The sequence below is a fragment of the Opisthocomus hoazin genome, chromosome 22 (assembly GCF_030867145.1).
Source record: "Opisthocomus hoazin isolate bOpiHoa1 chromosome 22, bOpiHoa1.hap1, whole genome shotgun sequence".
Lineage (NCBI taxonomy): Eukaryota > Metazoa > Chordata > Aves > Opisthocomiformes > Opisthocomidae > Opisthocomus > Opisthocomus hoazin.
The window spans coordinates 650,432-671,505 of record NC_134435.1 but is presented as its reverse complement, the minus strand read 5'-3'; the positions used below and the strand labels follow the sequence as shown (position 1 = coordinate 671,505).

The 21,074-nt window shown below is 52.9% G+C and overlaps 2 protein-coding genes and 1 long non-coding RNA gene across 7 annotated transcripts in view; 1 reads left to right on the top strand and 2 right to left on the bottom strand.

Annotated features, from left to right (window-relative positions):
- SH3RF2 (SH3 domain containing ring finger 2) overlaps positions 1–7,616 on the top strand; it is a 44,745-nt gene extending 37,129 nt beyond the window's left edge. For 2 of the 4 annotated variants that reach the window (XM_075441542.1, XM_075441539.1), the window contains exon 9: positions 722–7,616. In XM_075441542.1, the coding sequence (XP_075297657.1) occupies positions 722–1,015 (294 nt within the window). In that variant the 3' untranslated portion in view covers positions 1,016–7,616. The remainder of the gene's footprint in view (positions 1–721) is intronic. The other 2 variants (XM_075441541.1, XM_075441540.1) reach the window with 2 other exon arrangements.
- Positions 7,617–11,597: 3,981 nt separating this feature from the next.
- Positions 11,598–14,660, bottom strand: LOC142363962 (uncharacterized). The gene is made up of 3 exons (XR_012766056.1): positions 14,103–14,660; positions 12,523–12,861; positions 11,598–11,716 (listed from the first exon to the last, which is right to left on the bottom strand). It is a non-coding gene; the product is annotated as an uncharacterized LOC142363962 (long non-coding RNA).
- A 1,248-nt stretch (positions 14,661–15,908) lies between these two features.
- Positions 15,909–21,074, bottom strand: part of LARS1 (leucyl-tRNA synthetase 1) — a 30,732-nt gene continuing 25,566 nt past the window's right edge. For both annotated transcript variants that reach the window (XM_075441514.1, XM_075441515.1), the window contains exons 29-32: positions 20,861–20,965; positions 18,940–19,035; positions 17,835–17,967; positions 15,909–16,275 (exon numbers count right to left, since the gene is read on the bottom strand). In XM_075441514.1, the coding sequence (XP_075297629.1) occupies positions 16,070–16,275; positions 17,835–17,967; positions 18,940–19,035; positions 20,861–20,965 (540 nt within the window). In that variant the 3' untranslated portion in view covers positions 15,909–16,069. The remainder of the gene's footprint in view (positions 16,276–17,834; positions 17,968–18,939; positions 19,036–20,860; positions 20,966–21,074) is intronic.

Sequence of the window (21,074 nt, the reverse complement as noted above, 5' to 3'; positions counted from 1 at the left end):
GAGCCCATCAGAAAGGCGGGATGCTGCAGGGTCTCTTCCCGTGCAAGCCAATGTCCAGTTGTGACCAATTCTTAGACTTTTCTGAAGTCTTGTATCAGGCAAGAATCCCACCCAGGTCCCCAAGAATTTAGGAGTGAATGAGCAAACGCCACAGCCCCGGGTGTCGGGCCATGCATCAGACTGGTCTCTACAGAGCTCCCCCATTTCCCCCGTGGTGTTCTGGCTGAGCCGTTGGGAGTGGAAATTTCTTTCCCCTCTGGCAGCCAGAGAGGAATTTCATAATGATAAAGTCATTCTGCAAATTGCCCCGGTGACAACTTCCCCTTCCCGCGGCACCCGAAGAGCGAGTCGCTGCACGAGCCCCTGGCAGCCCAGCTGCCCTCGGGACTCCCGGGGGAGCATCGCCAGCTGGGGGGGAGCACGGCAGGACCGGCCGCCCTCCTTCCTCGTGCGGCACTGCCGCCGGCTCGTCCCCTCCGCCCTCTCCCACCAACACGGGCGATGGCTCTCTGTTCCGGCTCGCCTCGGTCTGCGGCAGCCAGTGGCACTGCTGCCCAACACCCTGCCCTTCCCTGCTGCTGGCACGGGCATTGCCATCCCCTGCCCCCGGGAAGGGGCCGGCTGCCCCCTCGGCTCGCCCTCCCGCTCCTCCGGGAAAGATCCCAGTAAGGAGGGGGGTGGCTGCCTTTCCCCCGTGACTCTGGTTCCCTTCTCGTTGCAGCAAGTGAAGACGGTGAGGTTCCAGAACCACAGCCCGCCGCCGCCCAAGCGGCACAGCCTGCAGCCCTCCCCGAGCCTGCCGCGCAGCCGGACGGAGCCGGCGGCCATGGCAGAGGCTCTCCTGCCAGAAGCCAGCCTGCCGGGCCCCGAGCTGGCCACGCTCTACTCGCCCCGCGCCAGCTCCAGCCCCCTGCACCCGCGCCGGGCGCTGCACCCGAAGGCGCTGTCGCTGGACCTCTCTGGGCAGCTGACCTTCCCCGTCAAGAAGAGCTACAGCAGCATTTCTGCAAACTGACAGGGTAACTCCTCCGCTTGCTTTCCTCCGTGCGCCTGCTCCTCCGCTCCCTCCCGTGAGGGGCGAGCACCCCAGACCCCGCAGCAGCCCCCCGCCGCCACCGCTCCCTGCGCCGGGGCGAGGGGCAGGCACGATGCCCCACGTCCCCACGCATCCCCACCGCTGGCACCCGCAGGACCTGCAGGTCTGAGCCTTGCGGAGAGCTGGGGAGCTGCCGCGGGAGCAGGGCAGGACAGCATCCATCCCTGCCCGGGAGGGTCCTGGCCTGGCCCCGGCTGCGCCGACGCGGCTGGAGAAGCCCCGCTGCCCCAGGGCTGCTGCCAGCACCAGCGGGACGCGAGGCGGGCGCGTGGCATCCACAAAACCAATCCTCTGGTGTCTGCAAGGTACCGGCAGAGGAGCGGGAGGGGGAAGGAAGCATGCAGGTATCAGAAACAGTGAAGTTTGTTTTGATCTCCTTGCTGCTGCGGGAAAGCCCGCAGCGATCAAAACACCGGTTCATTACCCTCCTGCTTCTGCAGGATAAAGAAACCACAAATCAAAATCAGTCAGTTCCTGGCTGACGGGTCGCGTTGCCTTTTGAGGAGGGTTCACTCAGACAGTTTTGTTAGGTTGGTTGCTTGCTCTTCTGTTTGGGTTTAGTCCAGGAGTTTTAACACAGAATCCATTTGAAAAGGTGATTGGGAGAGGAAAGAGACAATGGAAGGAGACGTGCCATTCCCGCAGCCGCTCACACTCCGCAGGCAGGGGGGTTCAGTCTTGCTGCTCCTCATTGCCTGGTTTCCGCTGATTACCTGCCAGCTACCTCCTAGCAGCCCACGAGCTCACTCCAACTCCTTCCCACCGCCCACCATGCCGACATTGCTCTTGTAAATATCCTCAGTGGAGTTCATGGGTTTCAGTCTCCGTTAAGACGCACGAAACATCGTCTACGTAACAGAAGGAAGAAATCAGCACTCACCGTGCCACAGGCCACCCCTCCGCCGCGGCAGCACCAGCTCCAGTTTCCCACTGGCCCCATTTCGAGCCTCCTCCTGTGAGCCCACGGGGAAGCAGGCAGAGTCGGAGAGCTGTGCCCGGCTCGCCGGCTGGGACCACTCTCCGGCAAACCCGTGCACAACAGCTTTTGTTTCTCACGCTCTGTCTTCACTGCCAGTTCATAGCGCAGCAGTTCCATCCTAGCCACAACCACCAACCGCTAGATCTCCTGGCAGGAGCAGCTGTGCTTCGTCCAGAACTGCTGTAAAATCATGGCCTTGGTTAATCGCCTACAAAACCCACGAAATTAACTCCCCTGGGCCAACGGAAGCTCTCCGAAGCACTGGCACAGCCTCAGAGAAGGAACTAAGAAAAAGGAACGGGGAAACTCATTGCTAGCCTACAGCCCCTGCTCTTTCACTCTTTCAGACGTTTTCTGTCTGCGGAGCAGGAAGCTGGCGTCTGCCTGCGGGGATTTTCAGCAGCACAGAAACCACCAGCAGCACAAATAAGTTCTTCACCTTGTGCTCTCTGTCACAATTTAAGCTCCTGCAGAAAATCCCGACAAACTGAAAATGTGCAGTTTGCCCAGGTACAGAAGGTGCTGCAAGCTGCGAATAAGAGGGTGAACGTGACTCTCGGCAATGCCACCTCCGAGACAGCTGAGTGTCTCAGAGCAGACGTGCCGGTTCTTTGCTGAAGACTCCTCCCAGCCCTTTAAAACTAGACCAGAAAACCTCATAAGCTGGCTCTATAACCAAGACCACCTCCGCTTCTCCCAAGCACATTCAGAAATAAACAGGATTGCATCAGGTGAGTTCAGGACCAGCTCGGGCAGTAATTTATAGGGTTGGTTTGGAGGGGAGGAGGCTGCCTGCTCAGCCCTGGCTCCGGACGATGGCTTGCTGCGTGCTAAGGGGAGGACAGACGGCTCGGTGTGACCCAGTCTGTAATCCGCCGAGGAGGAAGCATCTCGGGCACTTCAGCAGCGGGCCTCCCACGAGACTCGCAGAGGACGGCGGCACGGGTGTTGGAGCCACACGAGAATTAACTACGCGATCCCTGCGCACGCGCCGTGGCCGGTGCCGATCCCAGGCGTCCACACCCCGCAGCACGGGGCAGCCACGAGGCCCCGGCTCCACAGAGTGGGGCGTCCCGGAGAGCCGGGGCCAAGACGACGAGCCAGGGGCTCTGCGGCGGCTCCGGTCAACGATCTGCCCGTGTTGTCGGCAGTGAGCCCTGCGCTGCAAGACCCCGGTGCCCGTTTCATCAGGAGCTTTCCCTGCCACCAAAGCCCAGACAGGAGGAAAGGTGGCACCTCCTTCGGCCCCGTTCACCTGCGCTAAGCTTCGGGGGACACCGAAAGCATCAGGAAAAGCCAAATGTGCTCGGCGTGCCCTAAGACTTAACGAGCCAGAGAGCCCTTCTGCACATCTGGGCTCACAACAGCCAGACACCGCTCACGTTATCAGTTCAGCACATTGCCTTTCACGGAACAAAGCCGCCCTCGGACCCTCTCGTACCAGGATCAGCAGCAATAACACACGCAGGGAAGCCTGCAAAACCGCTCAGCCCATTCCGCTGTGCTGAGGCCTCAAGGCAAACGTGCCAAAGAGCACCACAGGTCTCTCCCAGCCCTGGCCCTTCACCCACCGCGTTACAACACAAGTGACAGCATCGGGCTGGGGGGACAGCGGAAGCTGACACTCGTGCAGGCACAGTCACGGGCAATGGCGAGGAAAGGAAGCGCTGACAGCAAAATTGGTGCTTTGGTAAAAGAGCAGGCAGCTATTTTAGGACAGATCTCTCAGTTTCTTGCACAGGATATTTCAGTGCTTTGATGCTATGGTGATAAATGCCCTAAATATATTCAAAATATGTAGGGAGAGAGAACTGAAAACAAGACATATTTTAAAGCAACAGCTCTAATAAGCCTCTCGTTCCCAGAGAAGAGCCTGCCCACTGGTTTCACACTGCAGCCCTCTGAGCCAAACGGCTGAGTCCTCGCCTTCTCCCCTGCTCCCCTGGCAACACCTGGGAGGAAGCATCTGGACGGCGCCATTTCACCAAGGAACGTCCCAAGGAAGAGGGACTACAGCTCCGACCTTGCTCTCCCACGAGGCCGGGCTGCAGCAGAATCCGGCAGAGCCGCCTGGGAGCCTCGTCGGGAGCCCGCGCGAGGGGTGCCCGGCAAGCGCCCTCGCCCGCACGGGGAAGCTGACTGCGCCGGGGAGCAGTGCTCTACGTGCACCAGCCTGAGAACACCTGCTCTGGAACAGCCACTCCAGCCACCTTTACTCTGCGAGCACAACCACCACACCGGGTTCTGGGAGCACAAGAAAACTTCATGGTTTTCGTTTCAGCTTTGGGCTGCTGACCTGAAGCACGCTGCACCTTCCACGAGGATCTGCTCCAAACCCCTGTCCCTCCCTGGCTGCTGTCATCTGATTTTCTTTTTTTTTTTTTCAACTGGGTAGCAATGAAAAGGGAGGCATCACATGTTGGCAGGAGGGTGGCAGCTTTACGTGGAGGTGGGCGAGCTCTTCAAGAGTTTCTGTTCTTTTTATATAGATATCATTTAACTCCCCTCTGGTCTTCCCACCCTCCAGACTCTCTTCAGCCCATTTCCCCAGTGAAGAGAGGTTAGACATCAGCACTGGGGTCCTGTTTTGTCATCCCCGCGTTGGCAGGAGGGCCCACAGGGGAAGGCCAGCCCTTTCCCCATGGCGATGTCTCCCCTCTGCACCCTCAGAGCTCTGGAGAGACCGCTCCGCACCCAGCCCTGCGCAGCCGCCGAGGCCGCAGCCTCCGGCTGTGCCACAAACCATCACACGAAGCAGAGCGCAAGGGAAACAATGTTAGGAAAGGCAAGGTACAACTGCAGGTGTACTGCAGCATAACGTAGTTCTGTAATGAAAATACGTCGTCCTCTGCCCCCGGGCTGCAGGCGCGGGCTCTGAGCACCCAGAGCGTCACATCTGTCAGTGGGGCGCAGGAAGGGAGCTCTGGAGAGGGGCCTTAAGCAGCGCACGGGGACAGAGGGACATTAATGAACCTCTCGCAAGTTCTTGGATTTGGCTTATTTTCTATCTGCTGGTTTCTTATGATTAGTTAATGAATTGGAGCCCAAATCAGATCATTCATCAGCTCAGCTTTAATTGCCTGCCTAGCCTGGCAGAGACCTTGGAGTGCTTCAGTAAGTAACCTGCCCCCCCGAGCTCGAGCCGCAGACACGTTTCCTGATTAATGACGAGCAGAGGCGGCAGAGGTAAGGAAACATCGCATTAACCAATGCTCTCCACATCCATCACGCGGAGAACGCCTCCCGCCTCAGCCAGCGGCAGCTCGTCCCGGGCACAGAGCGGGATGCCGAGCAGCCCCCCGTCCCAGTCCACACCGGAGCTGGAGCACTGGGTCCAGATGAGCCTCTCCCACCGCGTGCCACGAGGGAGGCTGAAGCGATGATGCTCAGTCTCGGGAGGGAGCTCGCTGGCAGCCAGCTCTGCTGGGAGCCCGGGGACCGCGGCCAGGCTGGGGACCATGGGGAGTCCCCTGGGATCCGTCCCTGCTCTGCGATAAAGAGCACCCAGCGATCCTGCGGGCGGAAGGCGTGAGCCGTGCCAGAGGGTACCGCGGTCACACAGAGCGCCTAGCGTCGCGCCCGGCCGGTGCCCCCCAACGCCGCGCTGCCCGCAGCAGGGATGGCCAGGCTGGAGGCTGCGCCGGCTGCGCTCGGGCACGGGCAGCCGAGGAGGGGTGCGCGGGGGCTCAGCGACCACGAGAGAGACCCTGCCCGGCCGCCGAGCCTGCGACACGCTTGCTCAAGGGTTCTTTCCCACTGCCGCGACGGCTCCTCTTTTCACATGGAAGGCCGGGGGATTTTTTTGTTGTTTTAAACCATGACCCGGTGATTCCAAGAACCTTGGGCTGTACGAAAAAACCACGCCAATCCCGACAGGCTAGTGGAAGAGCACAGTCTGCGTGACACCAGATAGTTGCTTCTTTCAGCCTGCCAACAAGCCTGCTCTCCCCTCGGTAAAGGCCCGTTTTCTGACACTAACGTTAGAAAAACACCTCTGAGGCTGTGGTGCATTCAGACTTCCAACCCACGCGACATCCTCAGTCACCAGGGGTTTTAACGAACGCTTGCTTCCAAGTGTTCCGTTTCCTGACTTCATCCGGCTTCATTTTTCATAAGCCACCAAAGCAAAACAGGAACTCTTAAAACACCAAGCATCTCCTCTAGGTTCAGAAAACCCCAGAAGGCAGCTTAGGAAAGCAGCCCAAGGGAACAAGCAGCCTCTGCGGAAGATCCCCCACCCCGTGCAGCTCTCCCGGCCGGCAGCTTCGCCCCGGAGCCCCGGCACAGCCGGAGCGGGAGGAGGGGTGGCCCATCACCCCGTCCCCCCTCCAGCCCTAGCTCCAGGAAAGGGGAACGCAAGCATTGGCCCCAAAGCAGTTCAGTTGGAAACACTGGAGCAGTCCAGGAATGTGTAAGTTCACGTGTATATTTATCACTATTTTAGGAGGTTTAGTCATCGCCCAGAAATTATCGCAGTTCATTTGTACAACTACATGTTTTAAGTGTAATAATAGCTATAGACTTTAAGTTTTTCATGTTTTTTTTGCCTTAAGTCTCAGTATCTCCCCCATCTAAAAAGTAACATTTCAAAATGTTCATGAAATCAGTGTTCAGAACCCAAAACCGTCCAGGTGAAGTGATGGGGCTTACCAGGGAGGTCAGCGGGAGCTTGCGCAAGCTCCTCACTCTGTACCCGTCCCAACTGGGAAGGTGCGAGCGGGTCCGAAACCACGCGGTGGGCTGGCACAAGAGACGCCCGGCGGCGGTCAGGCTGCTGAAGACCATACCTGTAAGGGAAGGGGAAAACACATCTCTCTATACCAAAGTTCCAACTGAAATAAGTCCTAAAGGCAGCAGGGATCAACAAGAGGCCGTTTACCTCGATCCCCCGCACAGCAGACCAGGGAACTTCGTTGTTGTCTTTGTGCATCGAGCCCAGGAAACATTATAACGAAATGTTACAGTCGTGTTACTATAAATAAGAAAACAGAAATTACTATTTTTACATGTATAGGTTTAGAAACAACAAGACATATGATCTTCTCTTATTTGGTGGTGGGTAGGAGGAATAAATAAAATACATACATTTAGTTTATTGTTCAGAGACACTTGTACAAACTCAGTGATGCTTAATATTTTTCCATGATGTGAAGTTCATTTTTTAAAAGAGGTTTTTCAATTTAACATACTACTAGGGAGAAGGAAGAGGTCAATAAACAAAGATATTCATTTTCTGTTTTGTATTAATCTTCAAGATATTTATTTTGTATTTCTGTAACTGAAAAACAACGGTTTAAAAACATTTTAAGTTTTCGGAAGTCTATTCACCTAAGTTTATAGCACTAACGTTTAGACCTGTAGCCCGTAGATGCATTAAATGAGTTGGAGCCGAGGGGACCGTGGCACCTTGCGCAGGGGACGGGGCGGCGGCAGAGCAGGGCTGCAGCACACACGCGGGGGTCACCCCCCGGGAAACGCACAGCTGGTGGCCAGGCTCCCCGCGCCCGGCGCACCCCATCCCCTGGAACCGGCTGTGTTACCATTAAAGCCTTTTGCATGAAAAGAACAGGAATGTTTATTTTCAACGTCTTCCTTAGGGTTGCTGCTCCAGCGGCTGGAGCACCCGGCGAGGCCAGGAGACGAGGGCTTTGCTCTCCGGCTCACCAGCCAGCGCTGGCTTCAGCCCTTGAGCCTGAGCTCCTGCTTTCTGGTGTTGACGCTCTTTGCCCCAGAAGCAAATATAATGATAGTATTTAGCACTAAGCATTGCTTGGCTTTTTTGAAGTGCTTTAAAGCCCCTGGCCAAGAGGGAGCTCAGCACCCTGCTCCGCTCGACCCGGCTCGAAGCGAGTCCCAGGAGGCCGGGACGGGGACTGGTCCCGCTCCCAGCCTCGCCGCGTGCCGACGCGTGCAGCACTGCCCTGCTGCTGCAGGCTCCTCAGCTGCAGAACGCGTGGGTCACCGCTGCTCTCCCAAGAACAGCAAGAGAAGCTGCTCTAAGCTCTCAGAGCACGAGTCCCAGCTGAAGATGGCAATTTAGGGTCACATCCTCACAGCCACTGCTGGGTCAGGAAACTGCTGTGATGCGATGACCTGGCAGCAGCAGGGGGTTATTGGGCATTACATTCAGGTTTCACATACCGGAGGGGACGAGAAGCAGAAGAGAGACTGCTGTAAAATACTCACACATTTTATTTTTAAAGACAAGGCATTTAGTGTGGTGGGTGGTGAGGGAGAAGGACAGGGTGGATAGAAGGAATCGTGACACAGGCTCCCTCGCTGGGAGGTTTTCAGCTCAGACGCCCTCGGCTCAGCAGCAGTGTCGGGCAAGGCTCGGTGGCAGCCCACGGCTCCGGCCCCCCGGACTCCTCCAAGGGTCCCCTAGAAGGAGTGAGCAGGGTTTGCACTCACGGCACAACCGAGGACCAGCTCCTCCACCTCACCCCGCACACCCCACCAAGATCACTGCGCAGCACGAGTGATGAACTCAGGGGCCAGACCCAGACCCACTCCAGTGGAATGCCCTCCGCGCCGGTGCCGGGGTAGCTCCATGCTTGGGATCCTCTGCCCAACACACCTTCGACACAGGAAGACAGGTTTTGAGGGGTGCTGGACCCCCACAGCTTTCACTAAAAGTGGGATGTGAGGATGCTCGGCGGGTGCAAGCCCCTGGCCCTGAACGGGCTCTTCCTTCCCCGCTGCCCGGCTCCACGGCGATGCCTACTGCAGAGCGTCCGCCCCGCGCTGTGCGATTCCACAGCAGCTGCCCACGCAGACACAACCCCGCTCCCAACAGTGGGGCGAGCACATCTGGGCAATAAACCTGCACAGCTGCGTGTCCCAAATTCCTTAACGCTGCTGGACAAGCAAGACGTCAGCTGAAGTTCTCAGATCCCCTACAGATTTACACCAGAGGAAAAGAGGGATGTTTTCCAAATGCTCTGCGTCTGTATTTCAAAACCTTGCTCCAGTTCCAACAAATTCCCCGTCTGTACGGCAAACGCCATCCCCAGCACTGGATCGAGTCCCACCACACGCAGGGCCCGGGTGTCATCTCCTGCCAGCTGCGCTGGGGCTGTCAGCTGGGAGCATGAAAGCCCTTTGCCAGCTGTACCCCCAACAGCAGTGACGACAGACCTCAGTCTGCAGAAGCAAAGGCAAAGGCGGGGCGGGTACCAACTGCATCACCCTCAGAGTACCCAGGAGGGCAGTGCTGACTCCCACCTGGGTGTTCAGCTTTCTCTCCCACTGCTGATGCCCAAAATAAATTCAACAGAACTTTGCTATCGCAGTCGCCTGCAAGCCATTTGCATTGCCTTTTATTTGTAGTTCGGGGGTAAAGACACCCCGCACAACACACCATCGCCAGCAGAACCAAAGCTCTCGAACCTTTGCCATGGAATCATATGGTTTAAATCTGTTTTATAACCACAGTACCAGTACTTTAAACAATGTACTGCTATAACAATATAATCCTTCCTGTTCTCTTAAACTCATCGCTCAGTCCCTGTTTATGAAACCCCTGCAGTATTTAAGCAAGTTCTTTAAAAATGCCAAAAGTTGGGAAATAAGCGGCCCTCAGCCCTCCCACCACTCTGGGATGAGGAGACCGCCTGGACTTGTACCTGTGAGAGCAGCTGGCACGGCAAGGGAACCACAACGCACCGACGGAGGGTCCTTTGGGTTGGACAAGGGCTCCTTCACGGCTGTGCGGAGCACAGGTTTGGGGGTCAGAGCTGTGCCCCCTCTTTTAAGGAATTAGCACTTGCAGCACGTTCTTGTGACCCAATTGATCCAGCCAACACAGAAACCAAGAAAGGATCAACGCCTGCCTTCTCCACGCGCGGTCTGGGAGCAGGGAAAGGCGCGGGGCAGGAACCCGGAGCAGGGCCCGGGGCGCTGGCACCGCTGGGCTCGCTGCGGATGCTCCAGCCCTGGCACTGCCGCCGCCCCAGCCCGGGCTGCTTCACCCCTCGGTTGTCTCGGGTCCAGCAGACAGCCGCAGACCCCGGCTTCCACGTGTTCAGCCAGGGAGCTTTATAAACCTCCCTCCATCAAACGAGCAGCCCAGCTTTCAGAGCGGTGGCAGAACAAAACCCAAAGCACTATTTTCAGAGAGCACCGCTGAAGTACTCTGTGCCTTTGAATCTAACTCACATCCTTAATGCAAATTAGCAGTGATGATTCTCTCCTCCTCACACATTATGAAAGACATAAAAGGAACCTGGAGGAAAGTGATGTGACCCCAGCCCAAATAAAGACAAAAAAGGACGCAAAAGCCCAATCTGTTACTAAAGAAATAAAACATCAAAAGAAATAAAAATTCTTCCCATTAGACACACATCTCTGCTTAATGGATCAGAAATCACTCTAACAGCCACTGCCTACAGATCAGGGGAGCAACAACCGAGTCCCCTCGACGCCACGGACAAGAGGCAGCTTCGCCTCCGCGCTGCTCGGTGCCTCCCTGCCCGCTGCGCGGCACCGCAGACCCCGGCACCGGGGCCGACGGCTGGCGGGGAGGCTGGGGGACACGGCCCGGCCCCTCCTGCGTCCCCCGCGCCGCAGCTGCCGACCGGGCACCGCGGGGGGACAGGCAGCAGCAACGGGCCCGACCGCGCTGCTACCCCAGCGTTTCTTTGCTGCGGGAACTACGGAGGCACACGGGGAGTAACAAGGCGCCGCGCAAACTCCCGCAGAGGGCCCTGTCGCAGCGGCCATCGCGGAGGCCGGTGGCCCAGTCCCCACGGCAGCGGCGATGGCCACGCTGGGCGGCTCCTCACGGGCTCCCTGCTGCTCTGCTACGAGTCGGGAAAGGAACAAGAACACACAAAACCGAAAGTGCCTGCCCATCTTTAATCACGTGCACACTACGTAGTTCGAGTGGCCTTGTGGAGGAGGAAAGACGATTCATGGGATCAGCGCTACCATTTTGCTTTGGTTTACAGCAGCTGCCTTTCAAGGATTCGCGTGCTCCCGCGTCTCCTTGCTGCTGAGCTCCACGCCAATCTCCACCACCCTCCACACCTACAGCCAGGCACGAGTGCTTCCAGAGCAAACTACAGTACCCATAAGGACTCCAGTTCCTCGCAGCCGTACCACCACACACTGCCTCTCGGGTGCCAAAAGCCGTGCTGCCATCAGATCTCCAGCTCTCCAGTCCTGCTGGTAGCGTAACAAACCAGTCACAATCTCACTGGAAGGGGCTTCAAGGGCCAACATTGGCTTTTCCTGGATGGAAAGTTTTGGCCACGCGCTGGTGGTGCCAGCCTCTCACCGGGCTCCCAAGCCCCAGAAGCCCAGCGCATGGGGACGAGGATGACGACGAGGATGAGGATGTCCTCCTTCCACCTTAACCAGATAGAGCCAGCAGTCCAGCTCCACAACAGCACCAAGGCCCACCACTGCCACACAGGCAGTTCAAGAGCCGATGGATACGAACGGTGATCCTCAAAAGCACGGTACAAATATTAAAAATGACCATTCTAAACCAGCCTCACCAGCAGCTGTTCCTGGGCAGCTCTCCCCAGCTCGGCAGCTGACGTGCATCTCCAGCTCTGGCACAGTGATTTCTGCTGCTCCCCACTTCAGCGGAAAATAATTCACCAAAGGTCACGCGATCCTTCTGACACAATAAGGCACTGTTGGAGAATAACAGTTTCTGCTTTAAACAAAATATAGATTCTGGATACTTTACTGATGCCACGGAGCCAATAATTCCCTCTTCCGGCAGCAAAGCCTGGAGGGATTAATGAACTGCTCTGCACTGAATTCCTGAGTAAGAGGAGCCCTACCCAAGTCTCACTGCAGAGAGGTATTTTACAGTGCAATATGCAACTGTGAGCATTCATTTCTCATCAGCTATATAGTTTCTATATGGATTTATTTTATACATAGATATATACCAGATTATTTATGGTGTTAACCAAGGATGGGGCTCCTAACTTGAGTCTGTACTTGAGACCAGAAAGGAAGGAAGTCCTGTTCTCAGGCATTACTCAGGCAAGAACAAACGGCGACGGCACCTCAGAGACGTTCCTCCTGCCAGCGGAGCAACCACTTCCAGCCAGGCGTGCAAACAGATGCCTGGGAGCAGCCCCAGCACACGGACCAGTGACATCAGCGCACCCGACGCCGTGATGTCACACAGCTCCCAGCTCCTCATCCCCTCTCCCCCAACCCCACGCAGCAGGAGGCTCCCAAATTACAGCATTCAGCCGCATCGGGTTGGCAGGACAGAGCCAGATCCCGTGCATGAGAAGTTAAGCGCAGCTTTAGCACATCTGCTAGGCAGCCGCGAGCTCGTTGCTCCCGCAGAGCTCTCCTTGCCAAAACACGGCACACCCCGCCAGCGGGCCCAGAGCAGGCCGCTTTGCTACGGCCAGGGAGCTTCAACGCACGAGGGGTTTGCATTTTGTTTTTCAAACAAGACAGATCTACCATGTACCTGCAGCAGGGGCACAGAGAAGGAAGAGGTTTCACGGTGCCTCGGCTGCCTGTTGCCACCTCCTCCACGACGCGAGCAGCTCCCAGCTGGACACGCACAGGAGAATGACCTGAACCTGCTGCTTCCCTTGGACGTGCCATGCTGGGCAGCAGAGCCGCGTCACCGAGATCTGCTCCTTTGGCTCTGGAAAACAGCTGAGAGAGGAAGAGCCTGCTCTCTGCCTTCCACTGCGGACATGGCTGTCCGGGCCAGGCCCCCTCCAGCTCGGCCGGGGATGGGGAGACGCGGCCGGTGGCACTGGCTGTTCCTCTGAGCGTCTCCAAACTTTTCAACTTCCTTCTGTAAGAAATGTCATTAATGTCACCATGTCAGAGAACAGCGTCTGCGCGTTCTCCTGAACAGAGGGAACGCGAAGGGCTCAGAGCCAAGGAAATCTCCTACGGCGCTACGGCAGAAAGCCGGACGAGCCAGGAAATAACAGCAGTAACCCTTTCGTTACAGCTGTGCAGCTATACACTTCCAACACCGGCTCAGTTCAGGTCCTCTTTACAGATTTCTCTGACCAAAATTGTAACAGGAAGACTACTAAGTAAGGCCAGAATTTTGTTAACAGTGTGGGAAACCTAATACCAAAAAAGCCTCTTTATCCTGTTACTAGCTCTTACTGGGAAAAGAGCCCATCAGCCAGCACAGCACTGACATCTCCTGGAAGCCACAAACCACTGTAGACAAAAATTCCAGCTTTTTCACTCTGTCTTGCTCATTAACAACGAATTTGGCTGATTTGCTTGAACACTGAGACTGTAAGAAACACCACTGCAGTTTACCTAGCCCCTCACAGCAGAAAAAATAAAGGGCACGTGCACAGCCCCACTTAGGAACCAGCTCTCCCAAACACTGGTGGGCAAGTCTCTGTTCTCCGGACAGAAAAGGGAAAGGGAAAAGGCAAGGCTGAAGGGGAGGAACCCCACAGACCATGAAAGTCCAAAGAAGCAATATTTATTGTTCTAAAACTCTAATTTTTATCTGCTCAGATTATATTGCTGCTGCTTTGTCAATATATTGGGGTTTTATCACTATAATCCCTGCTTCTTGGAACTAATAAAGCTGCTTTTGGACAAGGAAATTCAGGAAACCTTTCCGATCAGCTCGCTTCACCCAACCCTCAGCTGCTCTCTGCGGAGCAGGGGTGATCGAAATGCACATAGGCGGGAAGAGCACCCGCTGACAAGGTCCAAGGGGCAGTCCAAGGGCTCCAGTTCCACGAGGCATTGCCTCTGCTACCGGGTGTCTGTCCTGTGTCAGCCTGCTCGTCTGGAGACGACAGAGCGAATCTTGCATCCGCCTCCGCTGATTTGGAAACCCCAAATCCTTTTTCTCATCTTCTGTAAGAGACTTCGGTTCGCAGCCTTCCAGCCAAACTCGCTCAGAGGGAGCCAGCTAAACGAGCACGATATTCAAGACCCCCAGTTTGTGAGCACACCGGCCCCTCGCCACTTGGAATCTTTGCCAGACTTCGAGCCCCTCTCCCCGCGCCGACCCAAGACACCGTGCCACACCGCCAGAGCTCACACGCTTACCGCAGCAGAGCCGGGTGCGAAGTCTCCAGCGCAGAGGACATTTCAACTTCCCGCCCAGGTGGCTGCAGTTCCTCCGGCGAGCGCAGAGTTCAGACCAGGTTCCCGTTTCTGCGGTGACGGATGCTCAGGAGGCTCTGCAGTCCCAATGGCGAAACACCTCATTTTCCTGCCACCACGCTGTGGCCGGGCAGACGCCGGGGCAGCCTGCCTGGCGGGAGGGAGGGGGCTCCCAGCACCGAGTGACAGCAGGACCCCTCTCACGTTCAACTCTTTGCGCTGGAAAGCAACCGTCAAGAGAGCAAGAAATCCCAAGGTGATACCTGGGTGTGAAACATCCACACACTGAACAGAAAAACGGAGTGCTCAAAGGTGTGTACCAGAGCAGCACTAGCACAGGCACTGTATCATCACACTCTGAAAACCAGCTCCAAACACCCAACGAAAACAGCCACGGATGAGAAGCAGCACTGGATGTGTGTGCTGGGGCTTATTTTTCCAGTTTGGAGAGGAATTCACTAAGAGTGAAACACAAAAGTAAGCCTTTAGCAAAGATCCAAGTCCCATCTGCAGCGGCGAAGGGACATGACAGCACACGGGCTGCACCCGTGGCCGTGCTGCACCCAGGGCTCCTCTCAAGGCTGCTCCGAGAAGGCTCCGGCAGCTGCTCACCAGTGCAGCGCACCGAGGGACAAGCACCCGAGCCAGCAAGCAGACGCCGCTACCCAGCACAGGCACTGCCCTTGCCCGCTGGTATTCCAGCAGCTAACCGGCCCGTCGGGGCTCGGGCTGGCAGAGCCGCTCTCCCAGCGCCACAGCAGCAGCAGCGCTGAGCCCTGGCCCTTCCACCTGCCGATCCCCAGCACCCAGGGACTGCCATCGCCTTTTTTCTCTTGACAAGCAAACCTTTTTAGAGGATCACTGGGGTATTTGCTTAGCGGGGCTGGGGAGAAGCAATAGCAAAGGGGAGCTCGCGCTGCGTCTGTAGAACCACAAACACAGCTTGCCTTTTCCAGGGGGTAACAGAGGGACAGGCAGCGAACAGCACACCCGGCCAGCAGCGCTCGGTGCCCTCGGCACGGCAGGCTCGGGCTCCTGCGCTGCTCTTTCCTCCCAGGCCGTAACGTATTATTAGAGGAAGTTCAAACGTGAAGCCATACTGAGCATCGAGCATCGTGAAACTGCCACGGAGCAACGGCACAGAACACAGTCTGCTGTTTGTCACCGGTCACCTTCACGAATGTGCAGACAGAAGTCCTGAAGCTGTCTGTGATGATTCCTAACTCAAAAAAGCAAAAAAGTAGCCTGCAATAGCCCTGAAATTACTAACAACCATCACAGTTCCAAAATATATTAAAAGAACACTTAACCTTTCTACTTAAAATAGATTTACATATAGTCTTCTGAAAGAATAAGGAAGGAAAAGTCAAGTTTTTAACAGCATTTGCTACAGGGGCTCCCATTTTAAGAGCTGAGAAGCATGGAAACTTTTATATTTAACTCACGCTTGAGAGTTCTTCAGTATTAAATTACTTCGGAACTGCGAGTCTGTGTAAAAGTGCCCTCAGGATGTTCAGTCACCTGGATTACTGAAAAGCAAAATACAGAAGTGTGCAAGCAACTTTTTCCTCTCTATTATACGAGATTTACAACGAACTTCTCTACCCAGATCCTAGCCTATTTAGGAGGGAGAGGTTCTGAGTGTGGTACTCCAGATTGCTTCCGAAAACACCGGCCACAGCTGAAAATGGAAGATTCGCAATGTTAACTTCCCGGATAACTGTTTCTTTTAAAGAAAAGCCAAAGGGCCAGAGGAAAATACTTTTTTTATTTAGAACTTGCATGCAAGATTAGGTTGGCTTGGGTGGGATTTTTTTAAATAGAAAAAATGCTCATCTTTGTTACAGACCCTTTCAAAGTCACTCTAGGAACCTTCTCACTGCCAGGGATCAAGCCAGGTATGCGTCAGTTTAATGAACTAGATAAACAATTGTGTCACCAACATCCTTTGTCAGGCCATTCTCAGTAACGTGAACATGTTTCTCGTCCAGGTCAATGTGGAAGATGGCTTGCTCCAGAATAGGCGTTTTCTCTGCTTCTTCTTTGCCAAGGACTGGAACACGGCGTGGCCCAAGCACAGGATCATCAAACCTCATCAGCTTCACTTTAGAGAGATCTGCAGTGAAGAGACTGGCTAGTTAGGCTACTGGACCTACACACAAGCTATAGTACCAACCGAATTAATCAAAATGACACTTGATACTTGGTACTTCCATACCTGCCCCAAGGAAATACGTTCTCTCAGGAATAACATTCATGTTATGATTTACAGCCACCACAAAGCTGTCATCCAGTGGTTACACTGCCAGTTACCAGCAGAAAGGGGGTAACGCGCACAGAAACGCCAGCCCCCAATACTCCACTCTAAGCACTGAATCTGCCTGATCTGGCTTTGGGACAGCTCAGTAATGAGCAGTGATGGTATCATTTTCTGAGGAATGAGTTTCAGAGACTGGGAGGAAGGGGAAGGTGAGAGTTGTTTTAAATACAATTCCCTATTAAAATGCACACGAATAAGAGACTGATAAGCAGACCAAGAAAAATCTATAGGAAGCCTGGGATATTTCAGCCAAGCCTTCCTTAAGGCACAACCTTCTGGCCCTTGTGCCCCAACAGAACAGGGACACCTTCTCGAAGAGAGCGAGTCAGAGTCACTGGTTAACCCCATTTGGTTTCCATCATTTGAAAATATCCACAGATATGTAGCAGAAGGCTACAGATACAGACACACACCTACTGTGTGTACAGTACACATCTGTGTCTTATGTATTAGTGTACATTATGTACAAAGTACTTCTGTATTAGTGTACATTATGTATAAAGTACACATTTCTCCTGCCTGTATTTTGCTACGTACTTTTATCATACATTGCTCTCTGTGTGCACCATGATCAGTATGTAGCTGTCTCTGTTCTACAGATAAACATTAATATAAACACAACCTGTTGAAAGAGAAGACGACTCTGCTGTCACAAGCTTTTGGATGAAGTCCAGTTTTCCTTTTATACCCAGCTCACAGTGCTTCAGATTTATTTGACTTAATTCCCGTGTTCTTCAACAAAAACACAGCTGCTGTTCCTTTAGGAAAGCTATTTTCTTTCATTATACTGGCCAGAAACTTCATGCTTGTTACAGTTATGTCCCACGAGAAATCTTATCATGCTATTCTGTGTTTTCCTAAAATATCCTTCCAAGCAGGTGGAGAAGCAAGGAATACTAAAATTATCAACAAGTAGGCTAGAAAAAAAATTGCTTATTTCCAAGAAAAATTGAGGAAAAGCACTCACCCTGAAATACTGCTGCTTACAAAGACCACCTTTAGCCTGTCAAGATACCACAAACATTTAAACTGACCGTAGCAGACCTCTTCAGAGGCAGCTTTTATTCCAACTGCAAAAAGGCAAAAAACAAGCAAGCGGCCAAGACTTTCTCAGTGCCACACAATGAGATGGTGACAAAGATGAAAGCAGCATCTCTCCTGTCTTGTCAGTGCACATCACCTCTGGAACTTACGTGGCAGCACGAAAGCCCTGCATAAAGTTACCAGACAGCAAACTACTCGGAAAGTGAAGAAGCAAGAGGCAGCCAAGTTCAGCAGCCTTCTGTTCCCACTGCTCTCCTGGAAATGTTACTCTAAGCAGCATGTGATAGCTGTACATTTGCGCTAGCGTTTACCTTTGATTCCTCTGTCCATCTTCATTAAGCGCCTGATCACCATTTCTCTGTTGTCTCCTTGCCTGATTTCAATTTTTGTAGAGAAGTGGCCATTTGATGGTTGAGGGTTCACCAAAAACACAGACACACTGGGCTGGAAGAAAGTAACACAAACATTAGAGGAGAATCTATATTTGTGATCCAAGCCTCAGAGGAACATGAAACTAAAACAAATAAACATCTTCCATCAACAGATATTCTGGATGGATAAACTTCATTCGGAGATGCTGCCTGCCAGTGGCAGAGTACACGTAGTCCCCTAACTCTTTAAAATACACGCTAGTGCATGCACAAGTTTTTAGGACATATTTAGGGAAATCAATGAATTTTTTACTGTGGAAAAGCGTTAGAGCTAGAAATATGCATACACGATACCACTGTTGTAAAGTTTCATTGATCTTACACATTACTCACTAATTCTTCCAAGACTCCATGACACAGCTGTAGGAATAATTCTGAAAGGTTTTATTTTTATGCAGCTGAATGGAAATTATTAGCTCATCATAAACTAACGGATAAACACAGAAAGTATTAAAAAACACTTTAGGAATCAACAAACAAGTAATACAGAGTTTTGCATGGGAATCTATAATACTTTAAAGTGAGTATAATAAGCAACACCACAATTTCTGAATAACAGCGGTGAAGTTCAGCCATACTTGCACAGGACCATCTCAATTCTCTATGTTTGGCCCATGTGTTAACCAGAATATAATCTACCTTATCTGAACAGCAGTAATTGAGGCATACAGTTGAAAGAAATAAATACAAGAGTATGCAAATATTCAGGCCACTTCGTTTTAACAGTCTTCAGGTCAAATCATTAAATTGTGCTGACCGGAAGAGCCATCACTGTCACATTCAGGACTCCATACAGCAGAAGGAAAAAAAAATGTCATAATTGCTTCAGGAAATGTTTCTCGGTTTGAACGGTTGCTGGGTCAAAGACAAAATAAATCCAACATTTGTGCTTCATTAGGCAGTTTTTAAATGGCATATTTGCTTTCGTCTGGGTTTTTTTTAAAGCAAGTTGTCAGACTTCCAGTATCTGAATTTCTGATTTTACCTCAGTTCTGAATACAGAAAATGGTTTTCCAGGACAGCAGTCTTCTTTTATTTTATCTTCTGCTTCAGAAGCAAACTTCACTTCTATGTGATCCAGCTGTAAAAAAAAAAAAAAAAAAGGGGGAGGAGGGAAAAGACAGGAGTTTATAATCATTTTGGAGGGAACAACAGGAGTTACCAGGCCTACGAAACAACTGCCCACACAGCAAAGCAGAAAGTAAATGTGCATTGACATAAGGCAGCAACAGCACACCCCAAAAATCAGAAAATACTGGAGGAAAGGACCTCTGGGGCTCTCCTACTCCCTGCCCCAAGTGAACGAGAGCCCACCCATGAGACTCCAAGGATGGAGACCCCCCGGCCGCCCCGCAGGTACGCTGCTGCCCTGTCCGCATGGCCCAGCTCAGCATCACCAGCCGCAGCCCCAGCACCAACTGCCCCGGCTACTGCCCCTCCTTGGCTGCCCGCTCACTGCCAAGAAAGTGGTGGCTTTATCGTCTTTGAGGAGTGGAAGATTTCTCTGATATCTGCCCCTCGGACAATCTCAAGGAGCCCACCACCCCCTTCAGCCTCTCGCTGCAGCCATCTCGGTGCTCCTCTGCCCAATGGCCACGAGCCCTCGGAGCCTTCTGAAGCCGGGGCTGCAGAGCGGGGCACAGCACTGGCACAGCCGAACTGGGGCTCAGCAGAGTGGAGAGGGACGTCCTCCCGCGACTGGCCACACCACCTCCTGCACAGGCAACCCCTTCTAAGGCAGGCTGACATACCAGGGGGCTCGTTTGCGGTGACAGCACGCTCGCCTTAAGCTTACGTTAGGCTTGACAACCCCGCAGCAACCCCACAGCCCCTCGCAGCAGGGCCGACGGCCGGCACCAGCTTCCACAGGAACAGGGGGCAGCTCTGCCCCGGTACAGAACGTGACCAACTCCTGTTCCACCTCAGGAGGTGCGATCGCCCAGTTCTCAGGCGTCTCTAGGTTCTCCCCCATGAAAGAGCCACCAGTTACCAGATCCACTGTTTAAGTGCTCCCTCCCCCAGTTCAGGGGGTTTTGCAGACTTACAGATATTTTAAAATAAAAGTTGTTGCTTGCTCTTGACTTTGCTCTGATATGGGACAAGTCTAGTAAAGCCACATTTGTTTTGTACTGTACAGGTTACAAAATGAAGTTTCACAATATGTATTTTTTCTAAGTCTTGAAAGAGTTGCTTTCCATATTGGTTTTTTGGGGTCTTTTTTTGTTTGTTTGGGTTTTTTCTTTGTTTGGGGTGTGGTTTTTTTGGTTGTTTTTTTTTTTTTTTTAATATAACCTGCCTGAGCTGTCCTCTCATTAACATACTGCCTGTTGAACTAAATTTTAGTTAACCTATGAAGCAGCATAGCTGCTACTAGATTGGCATCCATTTTACTACACACCATAGTTTTAAAAGCCCTGCCCAAAACTTGCTCCTCGAAGAGGGCAAGGTAATCCACTACAGTCAACATGCCATTGTATGAGTCCGAGGATACCAGGCTAAGGACTCAGATCATTCTTGCTAGTAATGCCTTGAAACATCCCCTCCTCATTTTTTCAGCTGAAAAAAAATGCAAGATATTGTTTGGCTCAGCGAAAAACGTCTCTTTAAAAGTGTCACTGACTTTACTATCACGGATACAACCAATTCTGCAGTAAAACCCGCCTCTGTTCTGTGGGAACACGCTTGTATACTACCCAACTACCACTGTGCCTCGTGCCTATATTTAACAGATTTATACACCTATATTTGACAAATTTAAACAGCAAGATCAAAATACAGAAAGTTGATAGAAAACTATTACTTGAGCACCATATACCCCGCAGTAATGCAAACTTTCGAGCCTTAAGGCTGGTCCTCCAGCTCTCCCAATAAAAACCAAGTAATGAATATGCCAAGTATGTACCAACCTCCAGTGAGTTTGTCAAATAGACAATATTCTCCATGAGCACTGCACGTTCATCAAATTCCAGTTCCAGATCAAGAACACGTGAACCATTCTTCTCCAGATTTTCCTGCCAGAGAAAAAAAAAGAAAAATAAAAAATTAAAACCCTCTAAATGCTGCAAGTAAAATGATGCTTCAAAGTGGCAAGCTATCTACATTTGTCATGAAAAGAACAGG